The sequence below is a fragment of the Micromesistius poutassou genome (genome assembly GCF_964030765.1).
Source record: "Micromesistius poutassou genome assembly, chromosome: 3".
NCBI lineage: Eukaryota > Metazoa > Chordata > Actinopteri > Gadiformes > Gadidae > Micromesistius > Micromesistius poutassou.
In genome coordinates this window covers 15,063,319-15,082,510 of record NC_140273.1, presented here as the reverse complement: position 1 = coordinate 15,082,510, position 19,192 = coordinate 15,063,319, and the positions used below count along the sequence as shown (strand labels likewise).

General features: G+C 51.2%; 1 protein-coding gene across 1 annotated transcript; it reads right to left on the bottom strand.

Moving 5' to 3' along the window:
* Window positions 1-429: 429 nt before the first annotated feature.
* On the bottom strand, window positions 430-17,571 carry dchs2 (dachsous cadherin-related 2; the record flags this gene model as incomplete). The annotated part of the gene is made up of 14 exons (XM_084465967.1): window positions 17,484-17,571; window positions 17,067-17,227; window positions 15,631-16,528; window positions 14,937-15,176; window positions 11,379-11,513; window positions 8,444-8,653; window positions 7,208-8,080; window positions 6,988-7,101; window positions 6,261-6,472; window positions 5,454-5,605; window positions 5,011-5,141; window positions 4,297-4,586; window positions 3,875-4,016; window positions 430-3,047 (listed from the first exon to the last, which is right to left on the bottom strand). The coding sequence occupies exons 1-14, from the start codon at window positions 17,542-17,544 to the stop codon at window positions 430-432; spliced, it is 6,237 nt and encodes a 2,078-aa protein (XP_084322093.1). The 5' UTR covers window positions 17,545-17,571.
* Window positions 17,572-19,192: the final 1,621 nt, after the last annotated feature.

Below are 19,192 nucleotides of genomic sequence, written 5' to 3'. Positions count from 1 at the left end.
TTTACAACATTCCGTTCATATTTAATTGCATATTCAAACATCTGTTTCTGGTTAGGGGTTTTACATAATAGGATACTAGGTTTTTCCCCAAATTAGTTTTATTATCAAAGCAAGTTGTGTTTGCGGTAAATCGCCTCCATTTAAGTAATCAAACAACTTATATTTGTCAACAACCGGAACAGTAACCGCTTTGAATCTTTGACACTTTGGAGATGAACTCCAGCGGATATGTTGTGGGGCTAAAAATAAAAGCAAAAAAACATGTCTCACGATTTAACACAATAAAGCACTGAGGTGATCACAGGGATCAAACATTAGAACTGTAATTCAAATGTTAAACAATTAACTACTCCAAGGCTAATTCTAAAAAAATGTTGAAAATAGATAATTCGAAACACGAAATCAGTTCAGCAACAAATCCAAGTCCCCTCACACCTGTATCTCTGACTCCAGTAGGCTGGCAGTGTGGGGCCCAGAGTGCAGCCTGATGCCCCCCACCCCGGTCTCAGAGACCACCGGGGAGGCGTTGGGAGTCCTCACCGTGAGCAGCGACAGCGACGGGGAGAAGCTGGGGATCATGGCGCACGGCGTGAGTCCCGTGTTCCTCGCCAGGGGCGCGTACGAGTACTTAGGGTAGGAGGGCCTCCTGCTCAGGGACGGGACGCGCCCTGGCATCCGCGGGGGTACGGTCCTGATCCCGGGCTGGGCCACGCCCGTGATCAGCGGCGGCGGGTACATGAGGCGGCCCGCGTCCGACTCCGCCGCGTCCCCCACAACCCCCTGGAGGTCCTCGTCACGCAGCAGGGCGATGTCGGTGAAGACGGAGGCCAGGGTCTGGAAGCGGGGCTCCCAGTCTGTGAGGTAGTCCCAGTCGTAGCTGCTGTGCTGCTGGTCCTCTGGACACACCAGAGACGACAGTGAGCCGGGGGGAGCGCGGGGCTCGGGCAGAGGAATGTGACCTCTGACCCTCATGCTTTGGTCCAGTTCCCTGACCCTGCTGGCAGTCCGGAGCAGCCCCTCGCCCCCTCCCTCCTCCTTAAAGTGGTGGAGGCTCTCTGCGCTGGCGAGTGCCGTAGATGGACCCGCACTGGTTAGGCAGGCTAAATGCTCCGGGGCTGCCTCAATAGAATAGCAGGAGATGCATGGGGAATGCATGGTATCATCGTCTGGGTTGAGGAACTCTCCTTTGCTGTGTAGGGATCCGGGACTTTGACGGTGAGGGAACGTGTTGATCCACTGGATCTCCTGGTCTTCTGCCGTCTCTCCTTCGGCTGAACCGCGACCACTGGAGTCTGAATGTCTGCACGGGTTGGAAATATCGATTTCCCGCGATGCACAGTCGGCCCTTAATAACTCCTGCAAACTAATGGCGTTTTGTGGACTATCACTCGGTAGATCGAACGATCCGGTGTCGTTGTGGAGGTTGGCCGCGACGGCGGCAGCCTTTTTGATCGCGGCCTGTCGCATCTTGTACCTGAGCGCCAAGCCCACGACAATGAAGAGAAGAAACAGGAGGATCAGGAGCGAGACGGTCAGGCCGGCCGTGCGGACGTCGAAAGGCGCACCGGCCAGAGCCACGGCCGAGTTGGAGATGTCGATGGACACCAGACACGTGGCGCTCCGGGAGTCCTGTCTGGGGCTTCTCGCCGTGACGGTCACCTGCACCGTGTCTTCAACGGAGAGACCGGCTCTCTGGCGATAGACGGGGCCCGACACGAAGACGCTGCCGAGCGTTTTGTCGATGGAGAAAAACGCCAACGGCTCGGCGAAGGAGTACTCCACCGTCCCGTCCGCGCCGCCGTCGCTGTCCATGGCCCTCACCTGGCCCACCGTCTGCCCGGGCTTGGCGTCCTCCAGGAGCCGGAAGTTGTACCGGCGCTGGGTGAAGACGGGGCTGAACTCGTCCACTCCCGTGACGGCCACCACGACCCTGAGCGTGGCCGCCTTGCCCCCTTTGTCCCGGGCCTCCACCACCAGGCAGAAGTCCCTCTCCAGCTCGTAGTCAAACGTCTGCCGGGTGCTGATGTCCCCCGTGAGCGAGTCGACGGCAAAGGCCTCCTTCCTCTCGGGGCTGCCGGTGCCGTAGTCGGTGAAGCAGGCGGACAGGACGGAGTAGGAGAGCCGGCCGTAGGCGCCCGAGTCGTTGTCGATGGCGAACACGGAGCAGACGGGGCTGAAGGCCGGAAGGTTCTCGGACACGGAACAGTTCACCGCGGGGAACGTGAAGTAGGGGGTGTTGTCGTTCTCGTCCAACACGGTGACGTAAACCACCGCAAAGGCCACTTTACGGTCTTCAGATGTGCCCCCGTCAGATGCCCGGACGGTGAGTGTGTATTTACTTTCTTCCTCGTAATCGAGGGAGCCGTTGACCGATATCACGCCAGAGTTGGGATCCAGCCCGAGGTGACCCCTGCCGTTCCCTGAGATGATCTCATAGCGCACCAGTCCATTGACGCCCATGTCAGGGTCACGAGCGCTGATCTGCACCAGACTCGTACCTGCCAAGCTGTCCTCACTGACTTGGGAATGGTACGCCGTGTTCGCAAACGAGGGGGCGTTGTCGTTGACGTCCGTCACCGTAACCACGACGACGGTGGAGCCGTTGAGCGGCGGCGCGCCGCGGTCGGTCGCCCTGATCGTCAGTGTGTAGCTCGTTTGGGCCTCGCGATCCAAAGGGCCGCACAAAACGAGTCTCCCGACGGCGCCCGGCCGGCCGCCCGACTGTAGCGCTCCGACCTCCAGGAAGAACCGCCTCTCCTCGTTGCCCTCGACGATGTGAAAGTCCAAGTGGGTGTTGTCCGTCGGCCGGTCTGCGTCCTCTGCGGACAGGGTGAGTAAGGCGGTGCCCGGACGGGTGTCCTCGGGTACGCTGACGGTGTAGGTGTCCTGATGGAAGGCCGGGGCGTGGTCGTTGGCGTCCAGCACCACCACGTCTACGGAGGTGATGGTGCAGCGGGCAGGGTCTCCGCCGTCACGGGCTTCCACCAGGAGCTGGATGGGGCTGCTGTGGGGAATGTCCCTCGGGCTTTGGGTCGTGAACACAGATCCTGTAAAAGAGTTTGTTTTTTATTATCCTGGATATTTAAACGCATTCATTCCGAAATAATTGCCTATTGCCAAAATATGCTTGAACAAAATTGAAAGCAAAACCCATTTTGTAAAACATCTTATAAAAGTACAAATGTTCACATAGTTATACAATAGATTTTCAATACTGTTGACTATTTGTTAAAAGGGTTTAAGCTAGAGAAATGCCTATAACTGGAGACAGACATTGTTGTGTTTTTGTTTGTTTGCCTCAATAAAGATCATCATACCTCTCTAATTATATCATTATTCCGCTGCCTGGGTCTGTAAAGATACGAACAATGTAGAAATTGTGCAATTGGCAAAATTACACCCTGCTTGTCCTTACAAATTGTGTGCAGAGCCTCTCAAACGAGAAAAAACCCTCTCTACTGGCAAGCACCCTTTCCGTGGCACAAGCCACGTCTGCTGTGCCAAGGAAATGGGTTTAAATGGAGTATATGGATTGAGTATATAAGAGGGATATAAGAAGGAACCTACCAGACAGGCACTCAATACCAGGCTCAAGTAACCCAGTTATGAGACATTTTGTAATGTGCACGGGGACGATGCAGACCAATGAAGCATGCTTTGTTTTATGTAAATGTACCATTGTGTTTCTTTTGGCTCTATTAAAAAAAAAACACATTGGGTCCTGTCAGGGCATTTGTTGAAAGCGCGAGACCACAAGCTCTCTTCGGGCCCTGCGTGACGGATACCAGGAAGAATGGAGAGCACTTAGCGCACCCGTCAGACTGCTGGGGAGCCGGCTGGGGAACCGGCTGGACTGGCAGTGCAGCGATCTTACCGTTGTCGGGATGGATGTCGAAGCTCAGTGGAGGCGAGTTCAGCAACCTGTAGGAGACCTTCCCATTGAGCCCAGAGTCCAGGTCGGTCGCTAAAAGTGTGGTGATGAGGGTGTTGGCTGGAGTTTCTTCCGACGCCTGCGCCTGGATGAGATATCAAACATCAAGCATTTCGTAGCATTTCATAATCGACTGATTCAGCAGCCCACCATGGTGATCACATGATGGAACGCCAACCCAAAGCTGGACTCGAACCCACAACCTTCGGACTGGGAGACCAACGGCCTCATACCAACCGGCCTCACTGAGCAACCCGTAAACATATTTGAACCAACTTGACAACACAATATATTTGATCATGAAACGAGAAACACTCACACAAATCAAGCGGGGGAGGTTCAGTGACGTTTGCTCACAACCATACCTGATAGGACGCCCGGTCGAAAACTGGAGCGTTGTCGTTGACGTCCAGCACCGTGACCACCACCTCCCCCGTGGTCTGGTGCAGGGTGTCCGAGGCCAGGACCGCCAGGACGTGCTCCGTGCGCTCCTCGTAGTCCAGGGCCCGGGTGAGCGTGATCACACCGCTGTAGCGGTCAATGGCGAAGCAGCCGGAGTCGCCGTCGCCGTGGTCCAGGAAGCTGTAGCTGATGGTGGAGCCCAGGTCCACGTCGTTGGCCGTCACCTGGGTAACCACGTAGCCAACGGGCAGATCTGGAGAAGACGCCATAGGTTCACAATGTTGTTTATCCGTGTCGGACGTCATTCGCTACGAGATCGTGACACGTCGAGTTTGATTGTTGTTCGCCAATAATTGAGAATGTCCGAAATTAGTTATATGGGCAATGAGCAAGCAGGACATATTTACTGTTAGTCATTAAGCAGATGCCTTTCTCCAAAGCGACTTAGACGGGGCTCAGAACACACAGAGCAATCAGTCACTATAGAAGCAACCACAAAAAAGCTGCATGAAAGAAAACAACAAAAATCATCCTGTGTTATAAAACATCCTGTGTTATAAATAACACCGCTGAGTAACTAAAAGAATCAAAACACATCATCAGCATCAAAAGGGCTACTAAAACTAGGGTTTACTCTTTGTTTGAATGTTTACTTCATGGCGGTAGTGGCCACTTACTCTCGGCCACCACGACCGGCCTCATGGGCGGGATGGCGGGGCTGTTGTCGTTGACATCCACCACCTGGACTCTGATGATGGTGGTGCCACTGAGGGCAGGGCTCCCCCTGTCTGTGGCCTGAACCACCAGCCTGCAGCAGGGAGAAATGGGTTGAATTCATGCTGAGGCCCGGAGACACAAAGATCATCATGACTCAAAATGTGGCAAAATATGAATAGTGTATTTGAATGTTTTACAGTTTCATCAACATCTTTTGTCATTCAGGATAGTTTAATACAAAGGTGAAGCTCCAGTGAATTCAGATAAGAGCTCATATGGAGCAGGTACAGACTAGGTTAGGCTGCAGACCTTGGGGAATCTAACCCAGTACTTTTCGTCTGGGAGTCATCACCCTAGCCACTACATTATCCTGCCGCTTGCATTGGATCGGAGTGAATCATACCTGTACAAAGGTGTTATCTCCCGGTCTAGTAACACGTTAGTAGCCAGTATGCCACGCGCAGGGTCCAATATGAACGCATTGTTCTGGTTCCCAGACATGATGGAGTACTCAATCAACCCGTTCATACCACTGTCGGCATCCGACGCAAACACCTGCGAGAGAACAAACAAGCAAACCAAGAGAGATCATTTCAGGACGTGTTCACACTACGACCGCTTAACATTAGTTTTCAAAACACTGTTTATTCACCACACTAAACCAGCATTTCTGCCTTTTCTCATGTGCATGCCCAGACATCTCTGGCCGCCTACCAGCGTCTGGATCACATCACAACGCATTTTCAGATGTATCCATGTTGGAAAAATCTGGGTTAGTGTGGACGCATGGCCAAATTGGTTAAAAAGCTCTTACCCTCACATTTTGCCAATGTAGCCCATGGCCTTGGACTCGCAATAAACTGCCATTCCATTTGGCTATAACTCAAGACTTTGGTCCTGGGAGACACTTGAGTTATGAGGGTAAACAGAGCCTTCCCTGCGGTACCTTAAATTTACATTTACGTTTTAGGGCAGACGCATTTATCCAAATCGCCCTGCAACGGTTCATACACAGATTCACGCACCGACGGCGGAGTCAACCATGCAAGGCGACAGCCAGCTCGTCAGAGCAGTGAGGGTTAGGTGTCTTGCTCAGGGACACCTCGACACTGCTAGGAGGAACAGGGGATCGAACTGGCAACAGCAACCGGTTACAATTGAAACTGCTCCTGAGGTCAGCCGACCATCTTTGTTCTTTTTAGGCTAGTACCTGCATGATGTAGGTGTTGTGCACCTGCCCCTCCCACACGGCGGTCCGGTAGTAGGCGTAGTCAAACAGCGGGGCGTTGTCGTTGACGTCCTTGAGGGTGATGGCCACCCGGCTGTGGGACGTCTCCATCCCGCTGTCAGCGAGCACCACCAGCTGGGTTAGGCGGCCCTCCTCAAAGTCCAGACCTTGGGGCTTCTGCACCGTGATCTCACCTGGAGGGAGGAAAAAGGTTCCAAGATTGGCTGTCGACCACATTTTCACGACCGCAACTATTTAGCGAAAACCTTAGCAGTCTATCGTCGCACTGTGTGCTTGATCTTTGGGAGATTTAGGGGGATATGTTACGGATGAAATGTAACAAAAACAAAACAGAGAACTGAAGCAACTGAACAAACAAAACCAGGCTTTGACAATCAGGGCGGGCGAAAATCAACTGTTTTGATCCAATTCCAATCAAAATACAGACAACGGAGGAACAACAGAGATTTGTAGAGATCAATTGTTTGATAAACAAAGAAATGCAAAAGTCTGGTGAACGATGTGGAAAGTAAAAGAGGCATGTTCAGTACTCCATCCAATTCAAATGAGAAAGTGAACACGCCTCGAGTGTTTACTAACATCTAACATGCTAAGCATGCCTAGCTAGCGATAACCTTGTGTGTCATTTAAGCCCACTTATTTGAGCTGGTTAAGGGAGCATAACAATGTAAGGTTTCAAATAGGTTACCTGTGTTTCCGTTTATGGCGAAGACGTCATGCTCATTGCCACTGAAAATGCTGTATCCGATCCTGAGCCCACTGTTAGCCTGGTCAACAGCCTCGATTTTAGCAACAAATGTTCCTTTAAAGAGAGGGAAACATATGATTTAAACATCCGATCAATTAACCCTGAAGAACAATCGCTGAACGTGATGAAAATACTCGAGAGAAAAAAAAAGCAATCCTACCAGCTCTGCTGTTCTCGATGACGGTGGCGTTGTAGACCTTCTTGGTAAACAGCAGTCCATCCAGGCCTCCCTTCAGATGGACGAACACCAGGCAGGTGGAGGTGAGCGCCGGCTCTCCCCGGTCCGCCGCCAGCACATGCATCCTCCGCCCGGGGAACCCGACCCTCAGCGGCCGCCTCAGCCCGATCTCCCCCGACGCCTCGTTCAACGTGAAAAGCCCCTCCGCCTCCGACCACGCGTACCGCACCGTCCCGTTCTCCCCCTGGTCCAGGTCCGTGGCCCTCACGGTGGCGAGGACCTGGTCGGGCCGCCAGGTCCTGGTGGCGGCGACCCAGGCGTTGACGGGGTCCCGGGGGCACGCCGGCGCGTTGTCGTTCACGTCCTCCACCTCCACGGTCACCGTCACCTCCGCGCTCTGGGGCCCCACCGCGCACCCGTCGGTGGCCAGGGCCCGGAGGGTGTACTGGGCCCGGCTCTCGCGGTCCAGGGGCCGGGTGGTGCGGATCACCCCCGTGGCCCCGTCCACGGCGAAGGCCCCCTGGCTGCCGTCCTCCTCCAGGCTGTAGGTCACCTCCCCGTTGGGGCCCTGGTCCGGGTCCGTGGCCCTGAGCTCCAGGACGGCCGTGCCGGCGGGGAGACCCTCGGCCAGGGCCGCGTGGTAGTGGTCCCTGGAGAAGGAGGGGCCGTTGTCGTTCTGGTCCAGCAGGCGCAGGTGGAGCTGGGTGGTGGAGCTGCGGGGGTGCGGCCCGCCATCGGTGGCCCGGAGGGTCAGGGTGTAGGAGCCCTGCTCCTCGCGGTCCAGGACCTCCGTGGAGCTCACCGCGCCGGTGACGGCGTCCACGGTGAAGCGACCGCCGCGGGACTCTTCGCCTGCTGAGGACAGAGGACACAAGGACACAGGACATGAGGACACTGACGGCAGTATCTGGCACTCGTTTTAAAAACGTAATGTTTTTTTTTTGCATTAAATGTCTTATTGATTTTTTGTTAGACTATTAAATTTCATTGAGATTTATGATTATTTTTAATAATTTCTTGTTCATGATGTGTTGTGTTCCCCTTGGTAAACACTAAGCATTTGCAGTTTGGTATGAAAATATACATAAAAATGTTTTTATATATATATATATATAAAATATATAATGATCGATGATGATGGGAAGGGAGTGGAATCCTCACCACCGACCCCACCAGTAGGTATGTCGGTCTGGGAAGGTTGGGGAGGGGGTTCCTTACTGTCTATGGAGTAGTGGATGGTGCTGTTCTCCCCCAGGTCGGGGTCTGAGGCCCGGCCGGTGTGCAGCACCCCAGGGGGCAGGTTCTCGGGCAGGCTGACTTGGAAGGAGGACTGCACGAAGTGGGGAGGGTTGTCGTTCTCGTCCAGCACAGAGCACTTCACCGTGGTGGTGCCGGAGAGGCCCGGAGAGCCACCGTCACGGGCTAGGACTGTGGAGGGAGAAGAGGAGGAGGAGGAGGAGGAGGAGAGAGGAGGAGAAGGAGGAGGAGGAGAGAGAAGAGAGGAGGAGAAGGAGGAGGAGGAGAGAGAAGAGAGGAGGAGGAGGAGGAGGAGGAGGAGGAGGAGGAGGAGGAGGAGGAGGAGAGGTGGAGAGAGAAGAGAGGAGGAGGAGGAGGAGGAGGAGGAGGAGGAGAGGAGGTAGAGAGAGAATGATGAGGAGAGAGGAGAGAGGGTAATGAGGAGAGAGGAGAAGGAGGAGGAGAGAGGAGGAGGAGTAGGAGGAGGAGAGAAGAGGAGGAGTAGGAGAAGGAGGAGGTGGCGAAGAGAGGAGAAGTAAGAGAAGGAGGAGGAGGAGGAGAGAGAAGAGGGGACGGAGGAGGAGGAGAGAGAAGAGAGGAGGAGGAGGAGAGAAAAGGAGGAGTAGGAGAAGGAGGAGGAAAGAGGAAAAGGAGGAGGTGGAGAATAGAGGAGAAGAAAGAGAAGGAGGATGAGGAGGAGGAGAGAGAGGAGGGGAAGGAGGATGAGGAGTAGGAGAAGGAGGAGAGGAGAGGAGGAGAAAGGATGATGAGGAGAGAGGAGAAGGAGGAGGATGAAGAGAGAGGATGAGGAGGAGCGAGGAGGAGGAAAGAGAAGGAAAGAGGAGGAGAGAGGATAATGAAGAGAGGAGAAGGAGGAGAAGAGAGGAGGAGTAGGAAAAGGAGGAGGTGGAGAGAGGATGATGATGAAGAAGAGAGAGGAGGGGAAGGAGGAGAAGGAGGAGGAGGAGGATAGAGGATGATGAGAAGAGAGGAGGAGGAGCAGTAGGAGGAGGAAAGAGAGGATGATGGGAGAGGAGAAGGGGGAGGAGGGGGGATGATGAGGAGAGAGATCAAGGAAGAAGAGGAGTAGGAGGAGGAGAGAGGAGAGAAGAGGAGGAGGAGGCACAGCGAAGGAGATGAAGGTTAGATGATGTGAAGAGTCATCAAAAAAAACGACTAACGATCTGCATTACCAACTGGTTGTATTTTGCAAGATCTTACTGGTTGGTCATCAATCTTTGACCAATCAATTCTTGGTATGATAATACATTGTGAAACCTGACATTAACGATAACAAATGATAAAAAGATCTGTGTGTAGAGACGCTGATTGGAACAAGTTGATATATGAGTCCCAGGCGCAGAAGTTGTGGGGGCTATCTAACAATATTATTAGATAGTACAACAGCAGAGGCTAAGACACACAAGATTTAACATGAAGTAGCACGCCACCATATTACAAGATGATTTATGTTCTGAATTACAATTTCAGTGAGGAGGTTTTTATTTGGAAGAAAAACTAAGTGTGTCGTGCCGTGTTTGGAAGACTAATAAATGCTGCATTAAGAACAGCAGGCAAAGTGCTCCATTTTACAGGCTCATGGAAAGCAGAACTCGAGGCTCAAGGTGAAGTGATGTTTTATGCGCTCAGCAACTATTCCGTGAAACACATCCACGTTAAGCATGTAATAATAATAAGGTAAAAGCAACAGCGATAAATTTGATGCTCAACCAAATGGAAATCAACACAGTGGACTACTAGAGTCGAAAGCAGTTACTTTAATCTCTCTCTCTCTCTCTCTCTCTTTCTTCTCTCTCTCTCTCTCTCTCTCTCTCTCTCTCTCTCTCTCTCTCTCGCTCTCTCCCTCGCTCTCTCTCTCTCTCTCTCCTGGCTGATGTGCCCCCTATAAACATTCATGCGTACAAATGACTGTTGATCATTGCACAACACCGACCTCCGTAAGCATCATTAGACGAACATCTGAGAATAATTCATCCCTAGAAATATATTGCTGGACACTCTCACTGTAATGGCGTGCCCCAGAGAGGGAAAACAAACTGTGGAAAAAGCAAAGGGGGGGCAGATAGCCCAGTGAACTGCAGAAGGTTTAGACGTATAGCTATGCCCTCCCCCTAAAAACGTCTGTAGCGTTTCCTCCACATAAATCAATCTGGTCAACAGTGTTACATTTGCACAGAGGTTGGGCTCTGAATACTTTATGGCTCCAGCTGGGAGAAGGAGAGAGCGAGAGAGGGGGGAACTCACTTTTTAGGAACACATTTCGCTGATGTTCACGAGAGGAAAAATTTGCGGAAGGAGTGAGCGAGAGGGAGGGAGACGAGGGGCGCACTGGGGTGGGGGGGGGGGGGGGGAGAGGTGTGTGGGGGGGGGAGAACCAAGGACAGAAGAAGCAGGATCACTTTCTTTCCCCCCTTTTGGGTCTTTTGAAGAACATTCCGACATGGAAATATGTAATGAAAGACAGAAATGGTCGAAAGATGCGGTGGACCGTATTTAACATTCGGCTACGGTTTTTGAGTTTGTCCAACAGTGTTTGTACGGTGTAAGGAGGAAGATATTCTAGTGGCAAGAGAGCTAAGATTGCACTGGGTTTAATCAGCAACATGTCCACAGTCTGACGTGTTAGCATCCTTCACAAGATCCAAACCCTGCGCCGTTATTGCATGTATTACACTTTACTGTGTGTCACTCTGTTGTTGTTTTAGTAACACAAGTAACAAGCTATATCTTAGAAGTAGCTACAATATTATGACTTCATTTAGAAAGTAGTGCTGTTATACAAAAAAAAAAGCTAACAATTAGGCTATATATTATTTTTGAAGTAGCGCTTTACTGCTACCTCTGGCTCATGGAGGATGGGGGGTGGGGTTTGGGGGGGTTAGTAGGTGGAGGTTACCTCTGAGGGTGAACTGCTGCTGCTGCTCTCTGTCCAGCTGGGTGGTGGTGGTCACCTGGCCCGTCTGAGGGTGGACGCTGAAGAGGTCGTAGCCGGGACCGGGGAGTAGACTGTACCGCACCTCTGCGTTCTTTCCTGCAGGAGAGGGTTTGTATAGGGCGGATCAATGAACTGACACTTACTGAAGGAGAGACCTGTTGAGATCTCGCTGTCAGCAGGGGGGGTCAAACACAGATACACATAAACAAAAAGCACAAAGCCACACAAAGACAAACATACAAAACAATGCAACTTTATTAAAATTGTAGATATTTGTGTATTTCCTCATTTTTTTTTCCTTTTTTTTCCTCATTGAGTAATCAGTAACATGAATAAAACAAACTATTCAGTTGTCTGTTTGATCGAGCATAACATTAACACTTCCAGGGGTTGGTGGGTTCCATTCCCACTGGGGGCCACCCGGGCCCTGAAGGCATGCACTTGGTGGTAATGTAAGACGCTTTTGTTCAAAGTGTCCCCCGCCAAATGGCCAAGCGATTAGCAGCAGTCACGTCTGCACACGGTCGACAACAGTTAGGCAAGGCGTTTCCATGACGCCCGCTCCGGGCCGCCTTCTCAATCCCGTCGGCGACGCTAAGTTCGCTTGACGTTTACGGCGTTTAATGTTAGCTTTAACATGCATTAATAAAAACCCAAACTCCGAGGTCGCCATTTTGCACCTCATTAGGTCAGTCAATGTTGACAGCCTCGTCAATCTTACAAAGCCCTTATCTGATTGGCCGATTAAAACCAGAACCGGGAGAATAAATCATCCCGATATAATCTCTCACCTCGTGTCAGGGTGAAAAAAAAGGTTGTAATTTATCCGGGGCCTGTGCTGTAGGGCTGAAGGCCAGTTTATAAGCCCTCCTGTAGCTCAATCTGGTCCCTGTTTTCACAGCATTACCCCCGGGTTGACCCCCACTTTGTATGCACCTCACTCAGAAAACGCACGGCTCCTTTTCTGTGACCGTAGGACTCCGAGCTTCCATATGACCCCCGCCCCCCCCCCACCCCACCCCCCTGGCCGACCCATCCAGCGTTGGGGGTTCAAAACAAGCCAACCTTGCGTCTTGAAATGTGTGTATATTTACCCATGGGAGGTAGGGGTGTTTGGGTAAAGCTAGTTTACGCGGGCACGCACGCACGCACGCACGCACGCACGCACGCACACACACACACACACACACACACACACACACACACACACACACACACACACACACACACACACACACACACACACACACACACACACACACACACACACACACACACACACACACACACACGTGCTCAGATGCACACGCACAGGGGCAACGCACATGACGGTGCTACGGCGGTGAAGTGAACCATTAACCAGCAGCTGTCAGTGAACCATACATGTGGTTTAGATCAGCCCACTTTCACAGGACCTCCACACAAATGTTTGGTAAAATATCCACCCCACCCCACCCCGACCCCGGTCAGTCCTTCAGGGGTGTAGTAGCTATAGCGTAGCTGCTACACCCCTGTCAGTCCGTCCTGGGTGGGTGTAGTAGTAGCTCGGAGCGGTAGTCTTCTACAGAAGACACTGAACAGATCTGCGCTGGTTTCTTGAACAATGGTGTGAAACGTGTTTTTTGCGTTTAAAAAACTTTCGGAAGAGGAGATATGTAATGATATGAAGGGTACATTTTAGGGATTTGATTTAGGTTGTTTAGTGGGGGGAAAACAAGGCACATGAATCCAAAAAACTACATGTTCTGGTTACAGTTAGCTTGACATGCAAAGCTAGCAGGGAACATGGATTCATCCCATACAACATTCCCGTCTTTTCTTTTCTTCTGCTTTGACTTCATTTTAACCTAAAACATACAATCACGTCGGATAAACACAGCCATCGGTCGACTTGTCAAAAAGAAAGGCACAAAAGCCCATCAAACTTATGTGTGAATATACCACGATATACACATCATGTGGATTTACATCAAAGACAAGAGCGCATAGTCTACAGAACACAAATGTTTTGACAACCTTTCTTTCTCATTGTCTTATCGCAAATAAACCGAAGATGATCAGTGACGGAAAAGTGAGACGTATTAACAACTGCTGCTCCACTGTTGGATGTGAGTAACATGGGCCCGGCTGTCAGAGACACTGGAGTCACACATCAGGGCCGCCTACCTCAGATTGAACCAGACTGCTCTGGATAGACCGAGGCCAGAACCTCATCGTCTTCTGAGATCTCCGGTCAATAAAACAAAAACTAATAAACAGAGATGATAATGGAGCAGGACGGAGGTAACGGAGGGGGGGGGGTTGCTGCCACACTTTCCAGACAGGGCGATTTGAATGGACAGATGAAAACACAGGCCTATTACCACAGATGGTTTGTATTATGGAAATCATCTCACACACACACACACACACACACACACACGAAAAAGGACCTTTCAGATCTCCCAGCAGTGGTGTACTTTGCTGTTTTTGGACAATTCTAACTCCCAAGAATGTCCGCCTAGTACGGATAAACTCCTGATGTAAGGACCCCCTTTACCATTCATCCCCCACCCCCTACCACCACCAGCACCACCAACACCGACACCCCAAGGTGCCGACAGGACTCAGAATGTCAACGGGTGGAGAGGACATGGGATTTGGGATTTGGAGGAGGTGGACGATGTGTTAAAATAAACAAGATCAGCGGGTGGCTTAGCCAATATGATCAGGCTTCTGGAGGTGTGATGTACAGCTCTGCCAGCACATGGACATAACTCCTTAGGAAGGGGAAATCTACGTTTTGGGTTTTCTGGTCATGAAGGTGCCGCAAACCTCTGGAAGTGTCGGAGCAAAGTGATGAGTTCACATTGTGATGCACTGTTACTCCTGTTAGTGACTCCCAAAAGTATGTTATCACTGTGGTGAATTTTTTGGCTCACCACTATACATGACTCACTTTATAGGTTATATGATCCATTATGATGTGTTTAATGATGCAGTTTATAGCATCTGTGTTTTTCTTACTCTCAAACAATCATATCCTACCATCCATGGTTGGGGGCACAGAATTGTAACCCAATAGATGATGCCCTGTTTCCAATTACCTTGTCATTTGGATGAAAAGAAGAATAGCCAATAAGAGCAATCATTAAATACAATATTTAGATGCTGCCATCTAGGGGTTTCTGGAGGACTTGAGTTTATTAAATTACCACTTTCCCTTCATTAAATGCTCCCAAAACATAGTTATGTATCATATAGCTCATCATTATTGACCGAATATGTCTATTATAATTTTATAATTATATTAAGTCATATCACTGCATTGTAGAATCTCTCTCTCTCTCTCTTTCACTCTTTCTTTCTTTCTTTCTCTCTCTCTCTTGCTCTCTCTCTCCCTTCTCTCCTCCCCTCTTTCTCATAAGAAAGCAACACACCCAACATCTCCACCTCCTCCTCTCATCTCCTCAGTCATCACATCATCATCATCATCACCATCATAATCATCCTCCTCTCCTCCTCCTCCTCTCCTCTTACCTGAGTCTCCGTCGGTGGCGGTCAGCTTGACCACCGGCTCCCCGGGGTTTCTGTTCTCGGCCACGCTGGCCACGTACACCTCCCGCTGGAAGACAGGCGGCAGGTCGTTGACGTCCTCCACCAGCACCGTGAGCGTCTGGGTGGAGGAGAGGCGGGGCACGCCCCCATCCCCCGCCCAGATGATGAGCTGGTGGGAGGCTCTGACCTCGTGGTCCAGGGGAGAGGACAGATACAGGAACCCTGTGAGGACGTCCATACATGAATAACCGTTGGAGGGAATCCATTCCTACTGATTAACATGAAGTCATTCATCAGACGAGTTGAGTCTGAGACGAATTCACGACACACAATTAAAAATTGGAGTAACCACTACAAAAATTGGAGGTTTCTAAGAAAGGAAGTTAACTATCTCTGTCCAATTGGTAAACTGCTTTAACTGCAAAGAAAAGATGGTAAGCCATAGGACGATTTTCTGAGGACCTGCTTCCCTCAAATCTGGGCCAAACAGTGCCAGTGAACAGCCTGTTCCGTCTACAATAGAGCCATGCTCTAGATCCACAGTCTTATTTTGGACAAGGGTCCTCCACCATGAGTGGATGAACGCATATACAGTAGTACACAAATATCTTATAACATAAACGTCACCAAGATCATCTCTACCAAAAGAAAACACAGACAACCGGACGCCCCGTACCGGTGTTCTCCTCCAGCCTGAAGACCCCCCGGTCGTCCCCGTCCACGATGCTGTAGGAGACGCGTCCGTTCTCCCCCAGGTCTCTGTCCAGCGCCACCACGTGATGGAGCAGACCGCCCACCTCCGCGTCCTCCGCCACCCGCACCGCGTCCGCAGACACCAGCACCGGCCGGTTGTCGTTGACGTCCAGCAGGAAGACCTGCGCCGTGACAGACGCCTGCCTCCGCTCCCCCCACGGTCCCGGCCCCGCCCTCCCCCCCCCCTCCTCCTCCTCCTCCTCCGCCCGGTCGAAGGCGGTGACGGTGAAGGCCAGGCTGGGCGTGGCCTCGCGATCCAAAGGCGCCACCACGGTCAGCCTCCCCGTGCGGGGGTCGACGGCGAAGGGAAAGGGCGGCGACGGCCCGCTCGGCGAATCAGAGCGGTCGCGGCTCAGGGAGTAGCGCAGGTTGCTGTTGCCCAGGCTGCCGTCGGCGTCCTTAGCGTGGAACGCAAACACCAGCGTCCCCACGGCGACGTCCTCCCTCAGGCCGAGCGTGACCAGGTCGTCGGGGAACCAGGGCGTGTGGTCGTTGACGTCCTCCAGGGAGACGCTGACCAACACGGACACGGTGAGGCCGGGGGGGTGGCGGGGCTCCGCCTCCAGGGCGAGCACCACCAGGGAGTACTGCGCGGCGGACTCGTAGTCCAGGGGTTGGCTGACGTAGACGTCGCCGGAGGAGGGGTCCACGCCGAAGTGGATGCTGCCGTCGCCCTCGGCGATGGAGTACCGGAAGCCGGCGCCGTCGGCGAGGACGGCGGCCGAGCCGACGGCGGCGGCGGGCGTGGCGTCCTCCCGCACGCTGAGGCGGCGGGCGAGCTGCTGCTGAGAGCCGTCGAACACAGACGCTCCTCCGTGGACCTGGACAGGACAGGAACGAGGGGTTTGAAACAAATGATTAATGATAGGAAAATAAATGTATATAAAAAAAATATATATATAAATAAAACTATTTTTCTATTAAATACAAAATAATAACTAAACACAAGTACATAAAATGTATACAACATTTAATTTAAGTAATTCACATAAAATAGAGAGCAAATCTATACATTAACATATGTCAATAAATTATTGAATACAAACAAATAATAAAATAAAATAAAATGATTAAAATATCTTTAATAAATTGAATTACTTAAAAATAATAGTATAATAAATTAAAATGGTATCTGAAAATGACTCTTTAACACAAGGCAAAGCATCATCTTTTCATTCACTTCTTAGAAGGTATCCCGGCCAGCACACACACACCTACACACATACGCACACACCCACACAAACACACATACCTACACACGCACCCACACTTCCGCACTTCCACACGAACACACCCACACACACACGAACACACCCACACACACACACACACACACACACACACACACAAGTGACCTACCTGCACATGAACGATGGCGACTTCCTCCAGAGAGTTGGGTCCTCCATCTTTAGCGATGACCTCCAGGGTGTACTGTGTCTCGATTGGCTGGAGAGATGCTGCCCTCAGTGTGATGTCACCACTCTGAGCGTCAATCTCAAACACTCCCAGCCCAGCTGCTTCTAGATCATCCCACACACACACACAGACACACACAGACACACACACACACACACAGACACACACACACACACACACACACACATACACACACACACACACACACACACACACACACACACACACACACACACACACACACACACACACACACACACACACACAATTCAGTAGTTAGTGGCAGACAATATGCAAGGAAATGTATGGGAAAACAAATCAATATATTAATGAATGATTGAACCTGAACGCTCCTCTCACCTGTCCTTAAAGAGAAGGTCACCGTGCCGTTCTCTCCGGCATCTGGGTCTTTGGCGAACATGGTGGTCACCAGAGACCCTGGGGGCAGGCCCGCCCACATCTGGAGGGGCCACAACGACATCACCAGTTACAGCCTATGTTATGGTAAGAGTGGCTGTGTAGCTATTGTATTAGTTAACATGTGCATACATCAAATGTACATTAAGTACATCAAATATGATAATAATAATAATAAATGACAGCATAGAATCAAAAAAGTATATTTCCGGCAAGGTTCATTTTAAAATAATATAAATCTACAAATATAATAATCCAAACAATAAATAAAATATAACAAAACTCCATAGAAATATATTATGAGGGGACCCTTGGTTTACGTCCGTCAGATTAGATTAGATTAAACTAATCAAATTGTACATCCTTCAGATAAAGGGGAGATGAACAAATGAACAGTTGAGTCAGATTAAAACTAAACTGCCTCTATCGTCAATCCAAGCTTACAAAGCGACGTGTTAATTCAGCGTGCACCATAACCATTTGACTTGACCTGAACGACCCTCGGGTTGTGCCTGTTGAGTAACCAATCAGGCGTGAGCGACGGCCTACCTGAACGTTGAGCTCCTTGGTGGAGGGCAGGTGGGTGAAGCGCGGCGGGTTGTCGTTGACGTCGGTGACGGAGACGTGCACGGCGGCGGTGGCGTTGAGCCGCGGCCGGCCGTGGTCGCTCACCATCACCTTCAGGCTGTGCTGGCTGTGCTGCTCTCGGTCCAGAGCCGCCCAGTTCATGATCTCCCCTGTGAAGGACGGAGGTCAGGGGTCAGGTTGTGGTTACGGTCAAGAGGCCAAGCTCTATCCATTTGCTATCATAGGCTGGGACATAGTCAGCGGCAGGGGCGGAGTGGCCATCAACAATCGCGACCGTAACAGCGCTCATCCGCGTAACAGCGCTCGTTCCCCCCCCCCCCGGTCGGCTGGGCTGGGCCGGTCAGAATTCTCCCGGTGGCTTTTAGTGCCCCACTCCGCCCCTGGTCACTGGCCCACATGAAGAGTGATTGTTAGGATATTTCATGGGGTTTCCTCTGGGAGTTCGTGTGTTTGGCCTTTTTAGTTAACCATATATTAATGTTTGTTGTATTTAGGTGGTTTGAGACATTGTTGAGAAAAAACAAAACAAATGTCCTATGAATCCAAAAGATCTGCTTTTCAGCCCAGACTGTCTATGCTGTCTCCCCCCCAAAAGTTCCTCTTTAACATAGCAGGACTGCTGTATCCGAGACGAATCGCTAATCAACATGTACTGCAGTTCTCTAGCGCCCTCTTGTGGCCAACACATCCCACTGCCGTCCCTTTCTTTTGTCTCTACGTTAACCAGTCTTTTACATATTTACACACATTACCCACCAATTCAACATCTTACCTATGAACCTGCACACATCACATCAATAACACCCACCACTATATTTTCACTATATTTAACATTTGCTTACCTGTTTTGCTGTTAATACGGAAGTACTTCCCGTCAGAGAGCAGCATGTAGGACAGCTCGGCGTTCTTCTGGGCGTCCCGGTCGGTGGCCTTGACGGTCCCCACCAGGCCCTGGGGCGCGCTGCCCTCCGACGCCGTGAAGTAGTACACCTCCCTCCCAAACACCGGCGCGTTGTCGTTGGCGTCCAGGACCCGGACCCTCACGCTGGCCGTGGCGCTGCTCC